General features: G+C 38.5%; 1 protein-coding gene across 2 annotated transcripts in view; it reads right to left on the bottom strand.

The window, feature by feature from the left end:
• Positions 1 to 4,068: 4,068 nt before the first annotated feature.
• The window catches only part of TMOD3 (tropomodulin 3), a 75,569-nt gene continuing 59,531 nt past the window's right edge, over positions 4,069 to 20,106 (bottom strand). Inside the window, exons 6-10 of one of the 2 annotated variants that reach the window (XM_012763469.3) lie at positions 18,211 to 18,341; positions 16,014 to 16,121; positions 14,425 to 14,568; positions 12,620 to 12,764; positions 4,069 to 7,140 (exon numbers count right to left, since the gene is read on the bottom strand). In XM_012763469.3, the coding sequence (XP_012618923.1) occupies positions 7,106 to 7,140; positions 12,620 to 12,764; positions 14,425 to 14,568; positions 16,014 to 16,121; positions 18,211 to 18,341 (563 nt within the window). In that variant the 3' untranslated portion in view covers positions 4,069 to 7,105. The remainder of the gene's footprint in view (positions 7,141 to 12,619; positions 12,765 to 14,424; positions 14,569 to 16,013; positions 16,122 to 18,210; positions 18,342 to 20,106) is intronic. The other variant, XM_076004371.1, reaches the window with a different exon arrangement.

The following is a 20,106-nucleotide window of genomic DNA, read 5'->3' as shown; positions in this document are numbered from 1 at the left end:
CCAGAAACGTTTTAAATTGAATTTTACATCTTATCTCTCATATCTGTTCAGGAGGAGAATCTTCCCGAAAGAGGAAAGCAGGGGGTGAAGAGGAAGAAGACGATATAAGCCCCTAAAATGTGCACTCGTTGTATATAGTATTCAACAGTTTTAAAACAATGATGAAATGACTTGTTTTGATGGAAATGAATTACTTCTGCATAATCCTAGTTGTGAATAAAAAGTTTTCAAAAGCAAGTCTGTGACTTTTGAAAATCCAATTTTCCCCAATGGAGATTATTTTGGTAACTGCTCAGGGTGGGTCTCAGGTTTTAGCGCATTCCTGCTTCTTTGCCCCGCTCGCTGACTTCCTGGTCTGGCGCAGAGGTCCCCTGAAGTTCAGCTCATGGGGCTCCCTCTGGGATGTTCTCCCTGTCCTGCTGAGCTGGGTTCTGGGCCCTCTTGTGCTCTGTAGTCCCCTTGGCATGGCGTTAGTTCCCCTTTCGACATGGCACTGTGCTCTCAGAAGAGTGGGTACAGCAGGGTGCTGCGTGCTGGGTGCTTTGATGGGTGGGTGCCGCATGGGCATTACCCATTCCAATCCTCAGAACTCCTGCGGGACAGGTGCTGTTATACCCCTTTTACAGATGTGGAAGCAGAGGTTTAAAGAGCTTAAGATCTCTGTACAAAGCCTTTTCTCCTCGAGTAAACAAACTTTTTTGAGACAAGGCATAGGATCTTACATGCAATCACATGCGGAGCAGATACTTTACTGACATAATGGAGACGGAGACCCACAATATCTACCCGAGGTATAAACGGACACCAGTTAAGTTTAGGGAAGAAAGCAAGGGGAAACAAATGCTGGAATTGACTTCTAGCTTTGTGACTGCTACAGTAGCTGGAACGTAACAGGCACCTAGTAAATATTTATCGAATGAACAAACCAATGGTGCTATCTTGGGCAAATCACTTAACTTCTCTGACATCAGGTTGCTCAACTCGGTGGGGTTTAGGCTTGACTACATCAATCTTCCTTCTGAGAGTTGAATACTTGATTTTTTTTTTTTTTTTTTTGAGACAGAGTCTCGCTTTGTTGCCCAGGCTAGAGTGAGTGCCGTGGCGTCAGCCTGGCTCACAGCAACCTCAAGCTCCTGGGCTCAAGCGATACTTCTGCCTCAGCCTCCCGAGTAGCTGTGACTACAGGCATGTGCCACTATGCCCGGTTAATTTTTTGTATATATATTTTTAGTTGGCCAATTAATTTCTTTCTATTTTTAGTAAAGAAGGGGTCTTGCTCAGGCTGGTTTCGAACTCCTGACCTTGAGCGATCCTCCTGCCTCGGCCTCCCGAGTAGCTGGGACTACAGGCATCTGCCACCATGCCCGGCTAATTTTTTTCTATATATATTAGTTGGGCAATTAATTTCTTTCTATTTATAGTAGAGATGGGGTCTCGCTCTTGCTCAGGCAGGTTTTGAACGCCTGACCTCGAGCAATCCACCCACCTCAGCCTCCCAGCCACCACGCCCGGCCTTGATTTTTTTTTTTTTGAGACAGAGTCTCATTTTGTTGCCCAGGCTAGAAAGAGTGCTGTGGCGTCTACCTAGCTCACAGCAACCTCAATCTCCTGGGCTCAAGTGATCCTCCTTCCTCAGCCTCCCGAGTAGTTGGGACTACAGGCATGTATGTACCACCATGCCTGGCTAATTTTTTGTATATATATATTTTTTAGTTGGTCAATTAATTTCTTTCTATTTTTAGTAGAGACGGGGTCTCGCTCAGGGTGGTTTCGAACTCCTGACCTCAAGCAATCTGCCCACCTCGGTCTCCCAGAGTGCTAGGATTACAGGCGTGAGCCACCATGCCCGGCCTGAATACTTGATATATTTTAAAAATATTTTGTTAAATAGAAATGATCAATGGCCTTTCTCACCATGCAGAAAACCCTGATAGATTCTACTTCCTTCCCTTTTACTAACAGCATAACTTCATGGTTGTAAACACTTTCATAATTTGCATCAGGTCCTGAAAGAGAATTTGGAGACCCATTCAGAACACTGAGAAGTACTAGCACAATTTAATTGTAAAATCAAGTATTCTTTTTATGGGGCTGGCCTTGAGGCTCTAGTATGTCCGTGAACAAGGGGTGGGGCTGGCAATTGGGCTGGGATCTCTAGGCCCTCAACCCTTGCAAATCATGCAGGAAAGCTTAACATTTGAAGGCAAAAAATGTTTGGCAATTTTGGACTCACATGTGGTCAGCCACCCCCACTATTTGGTACCTAAAAGAGAGGGGAACCACCAGACTGAGCATTTTTAATTGGACTGCTTTGGAGGACACAGAGAGGCCACCATCTCCCCCACAGCCACAGTCCCTGGCACTCAAGCCCTTTCGGTCTTAGGGAGCAGCTCAAAACTCAGGTGCCTGAGCCTCCCTGACTCACCAAAGGGGACGTGCATCAAGGCTTCCTGAACGCGAACATGAAGCTCAACAGCCATTCTCAGAAGGCCAAACGACAGTAAAGATGCCGGGGGAATTTCTTTATTCCCCTACATTAGGACAACCCTGAACATTTTAAGCCATCTGACATTTACCCCTAAAAGTTTCTTCAAACCCATTACGTTTCACTGATTTTCTCATTTGCTTGATGGATATGATATTGGTGACTGATAAGTTTTTGCTTTACTGTAAAAATTATTTCTAGTTCATTAGCAGGACTGCCTCCCCTCAGGTCCAGAGTGTACTGTGTCACAGGACCCTGCTTCTTCAAATCTGTCAACTCAATCCAATCTGATCAAGAGCGAGATCCTGTCCCCCAACTGCCTCAAAAAAGAAAGAGAAAAACTAGCCTGACATAGTGGTACTTGTCTATAGTCCTAGCTACTCAGGAAGCTGAGGAAGCTGAGGCAGGAAGATCTCTTGGGCCCAGGAGTTTGAAGTTGTCGTGAGTTATGATGACACCACTGCACTCTAGCCAGGGCAATAGAGTGAGACAATGTCTCAAGAATAAATAAATTAAAAATTAAAAGAAAAAAAGAAAACAAAAAGAAAAAGAGAACGCATTTACAGTGTTTCGGATATTTGAGCATTAGGAAAAAATGTATTTCAATACCTGACTTCACGTGACAAAGAATAATGCATTGTTACAAAGGTAATTTTCAAGCTCTTAAATGTCATTAAAACCAAATATAATTCATTCAAAAGACTAAAAATAAAGTATTTGAAATTATAAAGGTTTTTATGCTGGATGTGTATACTTTTTTTAAAAAAAATTCTAAAAATTTGAAACTGAATCAAAAACTTCTTATATTTCTGAGTGAAGGTGAATTTTAAAGTCCTAAAAATTGCTATATATATCCACCAAAAAGAACGAAGAATTTGTGCTTAAGCCTCACCCTACCCTCTGAATATACAGACTATAATATCTGAAAGATTATTTCCTGTTTTTGAGACAGGGTCTTGCTCTGTTGCCTGGGCTAGAATGCAGTGGCGTCATCATAGCTCACTGTAACCTCAAACTCCTGGGCTCAAGTGATACCCCGCCTCAACCTCCCAAGCAGCTGGGACTACTGGTGCATGCCCACCATGCCTGGCTAATTTTTCTATTTTTTATAGAGATAGGGTCTCACAATGTTGCTTAGGCTAATCTCAAACTCCTGGCCTCCAGCGATCCTCTTGCCTCAGCACTGCAAAGTGCTGGGGATTATAGGCATGAGCTGCCCCACCCAGCCTCAAACGGTTTTAGGCCAATTCATTTCTTTGCATCAATTAAAATATACTGACATACTCTGGGAAGCCAAGGTGGGAGGACTGCTTGAGGTCACGAGTTCAAGAACAGCCTGAGTAAAAGGCAAGACCCAGTCTCTACTAAAAATAGAAAAATTAGTGGGGCATGGTGGTAATGAAGGAATAAAATTGGACAGTACTGAACTTGCAGAGAAATGGAAGTGGCTATGGACTCCAGAGAAAGCATGATCCTTGGATTTACTGGGAGATTAACAGTGATTCTTGATTTTCTAGAGAAAGAGAGAGGCAGCCCTGGGAACACAGAGCCAAAAAAATGTAAGATTTTATGAAACTTCATAAATTCTTTCATCTTATTTTAATGGCAGCACAAGTTAAATATAAAGTACAATAGAACATGACTAACATTTTATCAAAACATTTTTTTTCTTTTATAATTTTTATTATATCTTGGAATTCTCCTTTTAAACAAAAACACATCAGATACCTGGTCAATTGGAAAACAATTTACAAAGTTCTATTTACATGTAACTTTTCCAGAGTACACCTCTTGCACAAAGCAAGTATGCGGGTTATTTCATTCAAATAACAAGAATTTGCAATTAAATGATCAAGATAACTCTCACTGAAGTCTCTAACAATCTGTTAATTTATTTATCACAAAATGTTTATTTGGTCTTTTAAACACAGGCACCCTTAGAAGGTGTATTTTATCCATTCTTCAGACTTTACTAGGCTTTCATTACAAGTATACAGCACCCAAATCCATTTTAATAGTGTTAACATTTGCCACTAATATTGAGTTTTTAATATATATAATTTCATATAGATGTACTGGACAAATTAGAACTTCAGACAAATATGAATATAAAATTTTACAAAATGGATAATTAAAAGTTTTTCCAAAAACAGCAATTTAAAAATGCAAAGAATATTCTTTTAGATAACCAGTTAAGTTGGTTAGACTACAAAAATTAAGGTCTTACGAAATCTTTGGCTTGAAAATCAAGACTATTTCAAAACCCTAATCTATTTATTCTATTATAAAATTTTAGAGCAATTTAGAAATACTGAAAGTTACTAAAAGGTCAAGAGGTGCCAGATTTTTAAAGATCAAAGTAAACACCATTTTTCTCCCTTATAATTAAAGTTCTTGAAAGATTTTCTATGTTCAATTACATGAATGTTCATAGGTAAAGTTACTTATGAAGAAATCTTTTCTTCAATTATATAATGAACTAATGTAGTACAGAACTGGAATGGTATAAGCAAAATACTCAACTTCATAATTTGATAAATAATAAGTGAAAAAGATATTACCCATGAGTATGACACAACAGTCTAGGTAGGGGCCTACCTACCTATATTTAAAAAAAAAAAAGCTTATGGGAGGAAGGGGGAACCTACTTATCAATTTATTGACTTGCAGGACAATGCAAACAAGGATGGCTGGATGAGAGTATAAGTAACCAATTCCTTCTGATAGCCTTAGATAGTGCTCCACACCTGACTCCCAACCTTGATGGTACTATGCCATCCCTATAAAATCAAGTATAATTCAAAAGTTGTATGTGAAAAGGAAAAGAGGGAGAAGGGAAGCAAGAAAGCAAGACTTGCTAACTTGAAAAACAAAAATCAGTGGCCTATAACTGAAAGGGAATAGTGCAAAGTTAATCTTTGGCCCCTTTAAAATGTTGGATACTGATTAAAAAAAACAAGAAATATCAAAAAACAAACAACAACACACCACAGTTCTTATAAGGGAAGCATTAGCCTGTTAAGAAGGCTTATTATAGTAATAAGAAGCTGCCTAGCTCATTAAAGAAACCAGCCCAGGCCTAAGTAGCAGATACTCTGCAATTCAATTTCAAAAAGTTAAAAAAGTTAACAAACTACCTCCCCTCAATCAGAAATGAGATTCTTCCCTTCAGAAAAATCTCCCTGTAAATGATATAGCCAGGCCTGAATTTCTGAGGCCAAAGTTACCTTAGATTCCTTTCCTCCCTGTTTGCTGCTGGCTGCAAATGCCTCTGCCACCTCCTGCTCCAGGGGCTGTCCTGAGACAGGCACAAACAAATCTAAACCCTCCATCCCAGCATTGGTTCTGCAGTCTCCTATCGGTCTTCCCATCAGAGTGCACTGCTCAATTGTTCACTTTAATGCTTTGAGCAATAAAGACTGCTTTTGTTACAGAAATGACTTTTATAACTTTTATACAATATAGGTTAAAAAGAATAAGATAAAAGGAAGTATATACTAAAAGTCAGATTTATGAAGAACAGTTTTTCTTATTGGTTGTAAGATTTTAGTGGTGATTTAATACTGCTTATGCAATTCTGCACTACATATAGGAACTTCTCAGAATACTGTGCAACACCAAGTAATTTACACACATGCCAGTTTCTAATTTACTTACAGTAACTATCAGTTTAAATGACTGTTTTGCAAGCTCTTCAGACTTGAATTCCATCATGTTTATGACCTTTCATTTCAGGTGTGTAACATCAGCTTTCTTTTTTCTTTTACCCTAAATAACCAAGAACTGGCTGTATGCCTTTTTACAGGAGAAAAAACAGCTTTTCTACTCAGATGCTTTTTACTATTAGCTTTCGCAAAATTTAATAATGCCCACATTATTAAAATAAAAAACTGTAATGAACTTAGACATGACTACATTTTTAAACAAAATATGTAACCTGGCAAAGCTGATGACTTTGTTTAAAAAAACTCTAGGTGTTTCTGAGACACATTAGGCAAGTGAAGTGATGGGAATGTGCAGAAGACCATTTTCTCTCCCTAGTGACCTGCTTTTGCCCCTGAACAGATGACCAGATTTTGAGTCGACTATTTTAAAATTCTGGCATTTTGTTCTCTTGATAAGGAAAAAAAAATCCACACTCTTGCCAAGTCCATTATGTTTTAAAAAATGGTAAAGTCTCCAGGTCATGGAATAAAGAAAGCTTTTAAGTGCTTTATACCTAAAAGGGAGCAATAGCAATTTTGATATCAGTAATGTCCCCTTTTTAATTTAAAAAAGATTGGTCCTCAAAATGTTCAAATTATTCTACATAAATGACTTCTGAAACTTTTTAAACAACTGTATTTTCTTTTTGCCCAAGACTCATCATAAACCACTCAAATTAAGCTAAATTAAAATTGATTTCAGCAGAAAGTAGAAATGTTTCAAAATATAAAATATCATCTACTATTGATTTTAATGTGAAACTGATAACAACTTACACTAAAAAAAATATATATGTCATTAAAAATTTTTTTTCCAGTCTTTTCCCTTCTACCCAGGAAAATTTTATATCCGATGTCACCAGAATGAGCCCTTGGTGATCTTCTTAAGTCCACCAAAGATTATACCTTGGTGGACTTACTGGTGGTCTCCTTCAACTCGTCTCTTACGCACTACGAGAAAAATGAAAGTATGTTAGAAAACCCTATTAATTTTAACAATGCTAATTTGCTCATAACAAACAAGTTTCCGTATAGTCCAGTTATAGTTTGACCAAAATATAAATGTCCATTTTTTACATAATTAATAATTTTAAAAAGCCCTCCTTTACTTGTTGAGAAGCGAGGGGCTTCAGAACAAAAACTATGTATCTTAAGCTCACTGAATGATACCTGTGCTTACATAGCAGCAGCTCTACAAATCTAAAACACAGAATCATTTTCAAGTCATTTGTTTATTGAAAAAATGTATTAATATACCTAGATTAAAAAAAGACTAATAAATTACTATGTTAAATTTTGATATGACATTCAGGCAACTGGGGTTAGAACGTAACTATCTGCATGCTCTGCTGCATGCAATTTATTTCCTTAGTCTGTGAAAGAACATAATAAAAACATTTTTGTCATTTTCAAAGATAAGTGACTTGCTACTGCTTTCCAAAGTTTCCTTCTCTTATCTCCTATGAAATGTACCAGTTTAGGGATCTGACAAAACAATAAATGTAAAGTAATACAAATCTCAGACCCTGGTAATGTGGTGGGGCCACTTCTGGCCATCATAAACTGTGCCTGCCAAAGTAGCCAGCCAACTAGTTCAGCTGATGGAGTAAAGGTACATATATCTGGGGACTCTGAGCTTCTTTATGGACTGGTGATGCCAAACAGCTCAGTTGTGTTCACTAGTAGCAGGGCAAGGCCTTCAACTTCAGGATCTTGCTACCTGCACTCTCAGCTACCAGTCACCAGAAAGCAATCTCTGAGAGCCACAAACCTGGGGCTCCTCAGCGTTGTGGCCAACTCCCGCTTAGAGAAGACAAAAAACATAGGCTGCAGAGTCAGTGACAAATAGAGTGTGAATCATGGCTCTGTCACATTTTTGTATCGTGTTCTTTGTTTGGCAAGTCAGTTAACTCTCTGAGCCAACTTGTCCTCTGTAACAGGAGAAGAATGACATCTGTATCTCATGGCTGCCTGGTACACCACTGAGAATGCAGTAAGTATTCAATAAAGAGTAATCAGCTTCCTTATCCATCACATTAGGGTTATCAGACGGTCTTGAAACCCTGGTCAGCTATCTTTTTGGGGTGAAGAAAGCCAATTTGGCTATTATTTTTAGAGGACTTGCATTTACATATTATGGCTTTTGATACTTTCCCCAGTAAGTTCCTCTAGGTTAGATTGTTGGTCTATTAATTTCCTACTCTCCTCTGTCTATGGAAGCAAGTAGGAAGGCAACTGCCTCCTCCTTCAACCTAAATTGGCTGTTTGACAGAGGAGCTATAAGCCAATAAGTGCACTTGGCCGGGCCATACCTACTTTGTTCTTGTGCTTTTCTGACTGCCAGCTTCTGATGGTAGGCTTTTTAACAGATGAGACCAGACATTCAAGCTATGTGCATAAAAGCTTATCCAGCCATTGGCTAGGTGCTAGTTAGGAAACAAACCAACCAACCAACCCCCAGAAGGACTAAAGTACGAGGTTCCCATGAGCATTTTTATCCTTATCTATATCAAGTTTACTCCCAACTCTTAATTTTAGTCCAGGCTAACAAAGAACAAGTTTCATGTATTTACTGAAATATTAAGAAAAAAATAAAGGGGAGATGAGCCTTCAAATACAAACTTAACTCATGTATACAGATCTCTGAAATATGGAAATATCAGAAAGGCAAACTTCAGATAATTCTTTAGGATAGAACACTTCAAAGAAGAATTTGAATTGCAGCAGGGTTCGGATGTTATTGGCAGACCATTTCAGACGTTAAAATGCATGGTATAATATATGCTATAAATAAAATCTATAGGACAGAGTGCAGCAAACAAAAAGACATAGAAAATGGACTATGAAATTAGCTAGTACAAAGATAAGAGGCCGGGCGCAGTGGCTCACGCCTGTAATCCTAGCACTCTGGAAGGCCAAGGCAGGAGGATTGCTTAAGCTCAGGAGTTTGAAACCAGCCTAAGCAAGAGTGAGACCCTGTCTCTACTAAAAAGAGAAAGAAAATTAATTGGCTAACTAAAATATATAGAAAAAAATTAGCCAGGCATGGTGGTGCATGCCTATAGTCCCAGCTACTTGGAAGGCCAAGGCAGGAGGATTGCTTGAGCCCAGGAGTTTGAGGTTGCTGTGAGCTAGGCTGACGCCACCGCACTCTAGCCCGGGCGACAGAGTGAGACTCTGTCTCAAAAAAAAAAAAAAAATAATAATAGGAGATTCAAAGTTAAACTGAATATTGCATGTATACCATATAATCTCTTTGTTGTTACAGCGATGATACTTCTTAGTTGGAGAGATAGAAAGTAGGTAGAATTATTTTAGTGACTAGCTGAGACAAAACAATGAGAGAGGAAAAGATGTTATCAAAATTAGAACACCAAAGAACTGATAGAGCCCCATTTGCAAGATGAAAAAAATTGTATGTCCAAGAGATTCTGTATAAGTTTCAAGTCTTGTTCTTTGATCTCTCATTCCAGTTACTACATATCAGGCTGCTGAGACCTGTATGTCAGAAAACATGATCTTCAGCCTTTCTGCCTTGATCTACAGGCAGAGGTCAGAGCGTATGGCTGAAAAAACAATCAAGCTGAGGGCACGAATGGGAGGCTGCACAACAGAGCACAATAGGGCAAAAAGCCATTTCTGACTTCTCTTTCTCACCTGGTGCCCACTTGTTACCTTCCAGCAATTTGTTGATTCATCCTCTAGAGGACAGTCTTATAAATTTTGCCCTATTAACAGTTCTTTAGATCTGGTCTACTTTCTTTCCAAAACCCACTCTATTGATACAAGTTCTATTTCATCATTAGTCACTTGTGAATGTCCTAACTCACCTCATTTTCTATCTCTGAAAGAGTAATAAAAATAGTTCTTTTAGGCCGGGCGCGGTGGCTCACGCCTGTAATCCTAGCACTCTGGGAGGCCGAGGCGGGCGGATTGCTCAAGGACAGGAGTTCAAAACCAGCCTGAGCGAGACCCCGTCTCTACCATAAAAATAGAAAGAAATTAATTGGCCAACTAATATATATAATATAAAAATCAGCCGGGCATGGTGGCTCGTGCTTGTAGTCCGAGCTACTCGGGAGGCTGGGGCAGGAGGATCGCTTGAGCCCAGGAGTTTGAGGTTGCTGTGAGCTAGGCTGACGCCACGGCACTCACTCTAGCCTAGGCAAGAAAGCGAGACTCTGTCTCAAAAAAAAAAAAAAAAAAAAAAAAAAGTTCTTTTAGAAGTATCATCTTAATCATGCACTTGGTGATCCATATTGGCTCTCAAATGCCTCCCACATAAAATCCAAAGAAATCTAAGTTCTTAACCATGTAATTTTAGTGTCTTCTATCAACTCCCTCTCTTAATCTGCCGACATCAGTGTTTTATTGTTAGCTTCAAACAAGTACTTATCAAATGTTTATTCTGGAGCCAGCATTATGCTGTGAGTTAGTTCTCAAAATCTGCAGGCTGTCATTAGCATATACATAACTAGTTTGCTCTCAAAGCTGGGTTTTTATCCACACAATTCTTCGCTCTAGGAATATCCTCGTTGTCATTTCATGCCCTGAGATCCATGTCTGAAAATCTAGTTTGCCTGAGAACGAAAGATCGTGAGTGGAAGTCTGGGGAGCTCCCAGGACAAAGCTGTTTGCTTTCGCTCGATTCTGCTTTGTCAGACCACGATTTCTTCAACACGGCTTGCTCTCTAACACACTGCCATGGACAGCCACTCCACTGCTCATGTCAACGAAAAGCAGCCTAGGAGATAATCTTCATCTGCTCCCTTCATCTTCCATTTGTGAAATCCCCCTTACTCTAATATTGGACATTTCTTTTCTTACAGAAATTTGGGCAAAGTGCCTACCATGATAGGCTTTGCAGAAGAGTGCACAACTGCTAGGCCTTGCAAAGGTTAGTGTCCCTGCCGTGGTACTTACAGACTTTCACTGTACAGTTCTGGAAGGATGGCTGCTGGAAGTACCTGCCCGCTGGGAAAGACTTATGTAAGATATGGCAGGGGCTACAAATTTGTTGGTGAGATTCTAGGATTTGTTAAGGTAGTTTCAGAGGAGAGGAAAAATGGAGGATATTTTTGGCTGAGTTTATGGCTACTTAAGTACTAGAAAATTGTAACTTTGAGCAGGGTTTAAATTCTATCACCTCATTTACTTACTTAATACAATTTTATTAAGTACCTACTATGTGTTAGGTATGATTTTAAGACAGTTGTAGATTCAACAGCTAGACATGGCCCCTGTCAAAAACATGGTCCCTGCCCTAAAAAAGCTTACAGGCTTTGAAAATAGCCGATTTCAATAAAGTATAATTAATTTTCTATGTGAAATGCAATTTAAAAAGTGTGACCAGAAGCTGTGACAAGGGCATACCTGTTCAGCATGTATAAAAATGATCTCAGAAACTCAAATTCCACTTAAAAGTGGAGAAACACACTCAGAGAAACAATCACTGGGCATGAAACTGCCTACAACCAAATCAGCTGGAGTACTTGCTAAATGTCCCAAAGCCCAAGGAAACTTACGGTCATAGAAAGGACAGAAAGGGTGTGAACTAATACTTTATCATGGTGATCCGGATTAAAGGAATGAAGCTGTATTTTTTCTGCTCCAGAAACTTTTAAAGAATGCAAACTCAAATATGACTGAAGTGTAAAAGAACTGCAGCACTTTGAAATGTTACTCCTTTTGAGAAGTCTTAATTTAATTCTTGCCTAAAATGTATCTTTTAAAATACTCCAATGGCATATATCATAACTTAAGAGTGAATTTTAGGAAACATGTAGAAACAAAATTATAAGCACCATATTCTTTAATTCAGCCTTGGCTGCAAAATTTATTTCAAACAGAAGCTACAGGCCCCAGCAATTCAATAGGAACCACAAAGGAATGAGAGATCGCTAATCTACATGTATGCTGTGAGGAGACTGCCCTGTAGCAGTTCTGTTAGGCAGCCCAGCAAATAGTTACATACCAGTGACCATAAAACTTGGGGAAAAAATGATAATTATTCCATATTTTGTATATTTCTATATTCTATATTTTACCATATAAAATTTCTATCTGGGTCTGTTTGACAAAAAGGGCAAAAAAACCTTCCTGTAATGTTGAAATCTTTCTTTTAATACGTCCAAGAACTGATTTGCAACTGAGAACAAAATATTTGTTTGTTGTAGAAAAGTATTCACTTAAAGCTATAAAACATGTTTGTCACACGAAGCTGATTTTACCCATTGACCCAATGATCACTACAACCTCAATTACATTTAACTCTAATTCAATCAGTATGAAAAGGACTGTGCCAATTTTAGAAACAAAGGCCAAGTAATTTCCCTCTGTTAACGTTCATTTTTAAAAGTGAAAAGTTCCCCCCATATATTAGCTTACTGGTAGAATTCAGAAACTCAGCTTGATACGACATATATCTTACCTAAATCATTGTTTTTTGTTATAGCATTAGCTGCCCTGGTTCGTGGTCCCTGCTGTGTAAACTGATACCCAAATTTAAGGATATTTGTATTTTCCTCAAGTATCTTGGCCATTTCCAATTCTACAGCTGTCCCCAACTGCTGCCTCTGGAAAAATTAGAAATAAAGAACAATATAAATAAACTAGATCAAAATACTTTTCAAGGTAAATCGAGACTAAGGCATTTAAGCACATGCTGATTCTGTTGGTCTGGTTAAATTTTCCTAATTCCTACAATGTATCTAAGAGAAATAAATTTTTAAATGTTCAGTATACGATCATACAGACATAAAAAAGTGTGAATTACTATAATGAGATAGATACTACTTCATACCTCCAATGATAAGTATAATCAGAAAGAGAGACAATAACAAGTGTTGGCAGGAACATGGAAAAATTTGGACCCTAATACATTGCTGGCAGAAATGTAAAATGATGCAGCTGCTGTGGAAAACTTTTTTTTGCTATTACTCCAAAAGGCAGAGTTACCATATGACCCAGCGATTCTACTCCTAGGTATATATCAAAAGAAGTGAATACATGTCCACACAAGACTTTGTACATGAATATTCACAGCAGCATTATTTCTAAGAGCCAAAAAGTATAAACACCCCAAATATAGAATATTCTTTAGCCATAAAAGAATGAGGTACTGATATAGGCTATAACGTGTATGGACCTCCAGAACATTAAGCCCAGTGAAAGAAGCCAGTCACAAAAGATCACAGATTGTTTGATTCCACTGATATAAACTGTCCAGATTAGGCAAATTCAGGGAGACAGAAAGCAGATTAGTGGTCACCAGGGGCTGGTGGGAGGGATGAATGGGGGTGACTGCTAATAGGCATGGGGTTTCTTTCTAGGGTAATGAAAATATTCTGGAATTAATGGCAAGGAGTGCAAAACTCTACAAATAAACTAAAAATCATTTAATTATAAACTGAAACATGGATTAAGCAGCATTCTGGTTAAATTTTAAGACATAATTCTCTTTTCTACCTTCATAGTCTACAAAATTTATTTACTATGAAGGACTGAGGCAGACATTTACCAAGTATTTTTTAAAATAACTGCAGTTATTTTTCAAATAAAAGATTAATAGTCACATGGATGAAAACATTTCTAACATGTACATCTTTGTGCCTCTTACTACAAATACAAAAAGTCTACATGTAAACCTTGCCACCACAGAGGTAAAGAATTGGAGAATGGGTCAGGCTCAGGTGCAGTGGCTCACGCCTATCATCCTAGCACTCTGGGAGGCTGGGGTGTGAGGATTACTTGAGCTCAGGAGATCGAGACCAGCCTGAGCAAGAATGAGACCCTGTCTCTACTAAAAATAGAAAAATTAGCTGGGCGACATGGCATGTGCTTGTAGTCCCAGCTACGTGGGAGGCTGAGACAGGAGGATCCCTTGAGCCCAGGAGTTTGGGGCTGCACTCTATCTGGAGTGACAGAGCAAGACTATTCCTCAAAACAAAACAAAAAAGAATTGGGGAATAGATTGAGTGATACGTAAGAGTCCTTCCAGTTCAAAATAGCCAGTCATCTAAATTCTCTTAAAATGACTTAGTAAGAGTTGTTTTGCATATATCTTTATATACATGAAGTTAATATCCTGGATGTCCCAAATGTCCTCTCATCCTCTTTCAGTCACCACCTTCTGAAAGGGATCCCTGACAACTCTCCTCCCACCCTCGAGTCCTCAAGCTCAACGTAACAGTGTGGGTTGTCATTTTTTGAAAGTTATAATCATGGAACACTGACCTGATTATCAATCTTGAGCTCTGCCAGGGTTTCATTGTCTCTTAAAGCATCAATCAGTGCTAGAATCCCAGCTCCTGTGATAAAGTTGGACTCCATATTTAAACTCTTCAGAGTTTTGTTCACTTTCAGCATATCTGCAAAAGCCTAGAAATTAAAGAACATATTTGGAGATTAAAATGATTTAACTTAAGTTTTAAAAGAATAACTCTTGGTGCTATGTAAAGAATTGGCTTTAGAGTAGGTAAGAGAGGAGAAAGTAACTCAATCAGGAGGCTACTGCAAACAACCCAGGTGAGAGAAGACAGTGGCTTAGACCAGGGTGGTAGTTATGAAAATAGTAAGATGTGGTTGGATTCTAGAAATACATAAATATTTTTTCCTAACCACTAGACCACCAGGGAACAGAAATACTTTGAAGATATGGCAGAATGTATATTTAAGGTTGTGAGAAAAGGAAGTCAAGGATAATTCCCTTTTTTCCCCTGAGCAAATGAAAGATTGAAGTTGCATTTAGTGAGATAGAAAAAAGGGTGAGAGAAGCAGGGATGAGATGGAAGTCAGGAGTTTGGACGGGGACTTAGATGTAAGCTGTCTATTAGACATCCAAGTTAAGCTGTTGAGTAGGTAGCTGGGCATGTGTATGAAGTTCAGGAAAGAGGCACAAACTGGAGATAGTAGCACTGGGAGTCATCAGTACATATAGATGACTTGTAACAATGAAAAAGAATGAGATTACCCAGGAAGTGAATACAGACAGAGAAAAAAGAAGGACCAAGCCCTGGGCCATTCCATTGTTTGCCAGGGGTCCTCAAACTTTTTAAACAGGGGGCCAGTTCACTGTCCCTCAGACCGTTGGAGAGTGTGGGGCACATTCCACACAAGCGCACTGTGGGCCTGGGACGAGTTGGCTGCTAAGCAGGACAGGCAGCGGCAGCAAAAACACCTGGCTGGCCGGATAAAAGTCCTCCAAGGGCTGCATGTGGCCCGCAGGCTGTATTTTGAGGACGCCTGGTTTAGAAGCTGGGGATATAAGGAGGAACCAGTGTAGGCTCTTGAGAAGGAATGTCCAGTGAGGTAGAGGAAGAACCAAAAGGAATGACATCCTCACAGCCAAGTGAAGGAAAAAGTTCATACCATGATCAAGTGGGATCTCAGGAATGCAAGGTTGGTTTAACATACAAAAGTCAATCAGTGTAATGGACCATATTAATCAAATAATGGACAAAACCCAAACGATCTCAATAGATGCAGAAAAAAGCATTTAACAAAAATCCAACACTATAGATCCATAAATGGAATACTCTGCAGATGTTAAAAGAATGTAGATCTTTATATGTTGATATGAAAAGAAAAATCAAGTTGCAAAATAGCATATATTACATGATTCCATTTATGTTTTTTAAAAAGTCATAGGAAGGAAATATAGCAAAAAATATAAAAAGATAATAAATATTATATTGCCTAATAGTGAGACAAAACATCAATTGAAAAAAGGGAGTAAATCAGGTCCATAAAATCACAGTTTAACCACCACTACATACCCTGGTATGTAGGTGTAATTTCAATATTATCAGTAGTAGCTTACTTACAACAGCAACAGGGTCATTGCTCCGGGTGGCTGCAAGACTGAAATATTTCACATGTGTGTTGGTTTCCAAAGCCTTCGCAAAATCTTTTAGGGTTGGAATTGGGATATTCTTGAAAGACAATAATGTGAAACATCATTAAATTTTAGTTTTCATTACATTTTCATTTTCAGGGCAGATCATGTATCAGTACTTCTCTAGCATTTTTTATTAACTATCCTATTGGTTTTCTGGATTTTCTTTTTCTAGCACTTAGGTTAAAAAAACTCTATTCTGGCCGGGCGCTGTGGCTCACGCCTGTAATCCTAGCTCTTGGGAGGCCGAGGCGGGTGGATTGCTCAAGGTCAGGAGTTCAAAACCAGCCTGAGCAAGAGCGAGACCCCGTCTCTACTATAAATAGAAAGAAATTAATTGGCCAACTGATATATATATAAAAAATTAGCCGGGCATGGTGGCGCATGCCTGTAATCCCAGCTACTCGGGAGGCTGAGGCAGAAGGATCACTCAAGCCCAGGAGTTTGAGGTTGCTGTGAGCTAGGCTGACGCCACGGCACTCACTCTAGCCTGGACAACAAAGTGAGACTCTGTCTCAAAAAAAAAAAAAAAACAAAAAAAAAAAAAAAAAAAAAAAAAAAAACTCTATTCTACTTTTAATTATTCTTATTATATGTAACCAGCTGTTGATAATTAAAAGTGGATCTACTTTTCTACAAGGAGAGAGATGTAGAAGTCTACTTCTAATGTGTATGATCTCTGAGGTAGATGACCTATTGTTTGTAGTCAGTTTAAGCTACAAGGTATTAAGAGAGATTAACCCTATACTACTTGAAGGATGAAAAATATAGTTACTGTAGGTACTGATTTCTCCCTTTAGTACCTGAGACTTTAATTCCCTATAGCCTGGTTATTTTCAGATCATTACTATTTATTTAGAGACAGAGATACACAAGGATGAAATCTTTTTTAAGAAAAATAAAAAAGATTAGTGATCAATTAAGAGTATTCATTTTATCCAAGGCTTTCTTCCCTCCACTCACAAAAAGGAACGCCCGCCAAAAGAGCACAAAAGTCCTCTTCTCTAGTTTCATGTAATTTCTAAATGTTTTCCTCCTCTCACTCCTCAATTCAGAAAAATTAAGATTTAAAATGAGAAATTTGGGCCGGGCGCTGTGGCTCACGCCTGTAATCCTAGCTCTTGGGAGGCCGAGGCGGGCGGATTGCTCAAGGTCAGGAGTTCAAAACCAGCCTGAGCAAGAGCGAGACCCCGTCTCTACTATAAATAGAAAGAAATTAATTGGCCAACTGATATATATATAAAAAATTAGCCGAGCATGGTGGCGCATGCCTGTAGTCCCAGCTACCCGGGAGGCTGAGGCAGAAGGATCACTGGAGCCCAGGAGTTTGAGGTTGCTGTGAGCTAGGACGCCACGGCACTCACTCTAGCCTGGGCAACAAAGCGAGACTCTGTCTCAAAAAAAAAAAAAAAAAAAAAAAAAAGAGAAATTTGTAATAAAGCTATTATATAATGGTCAATACCCAAGAGACAATGTGAGTTTACTCTCTGATAATTAATTACCTCTATGCTCTCCCGATTTCTTCTTTCCCTACTCCAAGGAAGGTTGCATTGTTTGAAACCTGGTAAGATCCCAGAAAGCCTCTCCTAGGTATACACTCAAGAAAATTGAAAACACATTCACACAAAAACTTGTATGTGAAAGTGTATAGTGGCTCTGTTCATAATCATCCGACACTGGAAGGAAACTATGTATCTATCAACTGAAGAACAGGTAAGCAAACTACAGCCTATCCAATGACATAATATCCAGCAATAAAAAGGAACTACTGAAACACACAATAACACGATGAATCTCAAATGCACTGTGCTAAGTGAAAGAAACCAGACTCAAAACTCAGAACTATACACAGAAAGGGAGAATTTTGTTATACTTAAATTTTATTTCAAGAAACCTGATTTTAAAAAAGCAAAACCCAAAAGGCTAAATGTTCTTAGAAATAAACAATATTTTGAAAACCAGAAAGATTTATGACAGTTTGTAGGGTTTACATTTTTGTATGATAAACTCTTTAAAAAGCAAGTTAGAAAATACTGTACTATAATACTAAAAACTGCCCAGCGCTTGCCCTAGGTCCAACTGACTCAAAGCAATACAAAACAACTTTGTGTGCTTAGCACACTTACCTTTATATTATTCAAATTAACTTCCACAAGACGAGCATCATTTTCTTTAATTCTCTTTAAACTCTCTTCAACGTTGGTTGGATTTGGTGGCTCATCAAATACTGGAAGAATCTTCTCACCTTTCACCACATCTGCAGTAGCAGATGAAAAGAGTTAAGAGTTTCACTAGTTGACGCCACTACAGTACATGTATATATTAACTTGGTAACACACTTCTATCTCTGTCTCTCACATACAAACACATTTATTCAACAGAACGGATTTAAAAGTTCCTTCCCTATGACTCCTAAAAGATCTTTTATGTGTTGATACATATTTAAAGCATCCAAATAAAATTTTATTGAATATAAATATCAAATATATTCAACATTTGTTTGCCATGTATCAGCTATTTTTACTGCTCCTAGTGTAGTGTATTACAATATAATCTTTACCATTCAAATATATTTGACAGTGCAAGCTGATGATCCCATTTATTTGTAGCAATATTCAAGGTAAAGTTCTACCATGATAAAATCTAGCATTTCTTATCATTTTTGCTGAGATGTGACAGATAACTGATATAAGAAATCATAGACTTAAGGAAATAGAGCTTCAATAGGAAGAATTAGGTGACAGGAAGGCACATTCCCTCTTCTTCCCACGGGGGTATTATGCAATCAGAAAAAGGGGAGAACTCTTGACTAGCAAGAAGGAAATACATACAAAGAAGGGTCAGAGTAGGGAGTGGGGAGGGAGAGAGAGGTGAAGGTACACAGAAGAGCTAGTGAGACAGAAAGCAATATTCACTGCCCTCCTTCACTCTTACCCTCATTTTAACCTTATATACCCACACACATGACCAGAATGTAGCACTTCAGAGCTGCAAAACAGAGGACCTAGAATCTCTGAACCCTTTAACGAGATATCATTGTGTCCTGATGCACATATGTGGAAGTCTATGAACACCTGTAACAGGCAAACTAGTATGAATATACTTTTCTGGGGAGCATCAGATTCTCAAAGAAGAAAATGACCACAAAAAGTAAGCATAACTGACAATGGAAAGACTGATGGGGTTTAAAATGGATCACTGGCTTGGTTCTTCTCTTCTGCTCTCTAGCTTTCAAGAGGAAAACTTACCTGAAGACAAGGTGCACTGCTTGCTTACTCATTCAATAAATTCCATCTAAGAGTGTCTTGTTATTTTCAAATCTCTCTCTCTCTCTCTTCTCTCTCTCTCTCTCTCTCTCACACACACACACACACACAGAGCATCCTGAGATCAACTTAGATGAGGGTTTGAAAATTGCTTTCCTGAGGACAGTTGACAGATCTGAATATATTTAGCCCAGAGAAGTATATATTAAAAGAAGGTATGCTAGTTGTTTTCAGATTTATCCAGTAGAAGAGACAAATTTCATGTTGTTCTCAAAGGCTGGGTTAGAATAGGTATAAATTGCGAAGAGGCAGAATTTGGTTCAATACAAGAAATGCTTCCTTATGGAACTCTGCTAAATAGGAAAGAGTGGGCTCCCTCTCACTTAAGTTCAGTGAGGCAGTCTTCAAAATAGGCCAAGGGACCTAGAGAAGATTCTGACTAGAAAACTGGATTCTAAATTTTATAAAATAAAAAAATTTCTTTCCCCACTCCACAGAATATGTGTATTTAAATTAATTTATTTAAAAAAAACCTTTTTATTTTTAATTATTATGGGTACATAATAGTTGGATATCTTTGTAGGGTACATGAGATGCTTTGATACAGGCATACAATGTGAATTAATCAAATCAGGATAATTGAGGTATCCATCAACTGTGCATTTAAAGAGCTGAGGACGGTGGCACATGCCTGTAGTTCCAGCTAATTGGGAGGCTAGGTTGGGAGAATTGCTTGTGCCCAGGAGTCCAGCCTAG

Source organism: Microcebus murinus, chromosome 6 (assembly GCF_040939455.1).
Source record: "Microcebus murinus isolate Inina chromosome 6, M.murinus_Inina_mat1.0, whole genome shotgun sequence".
Lineage (NCBI taxonomy): Eukaryota > Metazoa > Chordata > Mammalia > Primates > Cheirogaleidae > Microcebus > Microcebus murinus.
Note: the sequence above shows the minus strand (reverse complement) of the source record. Positions and strands in the feature narration are given on the sequence as shown.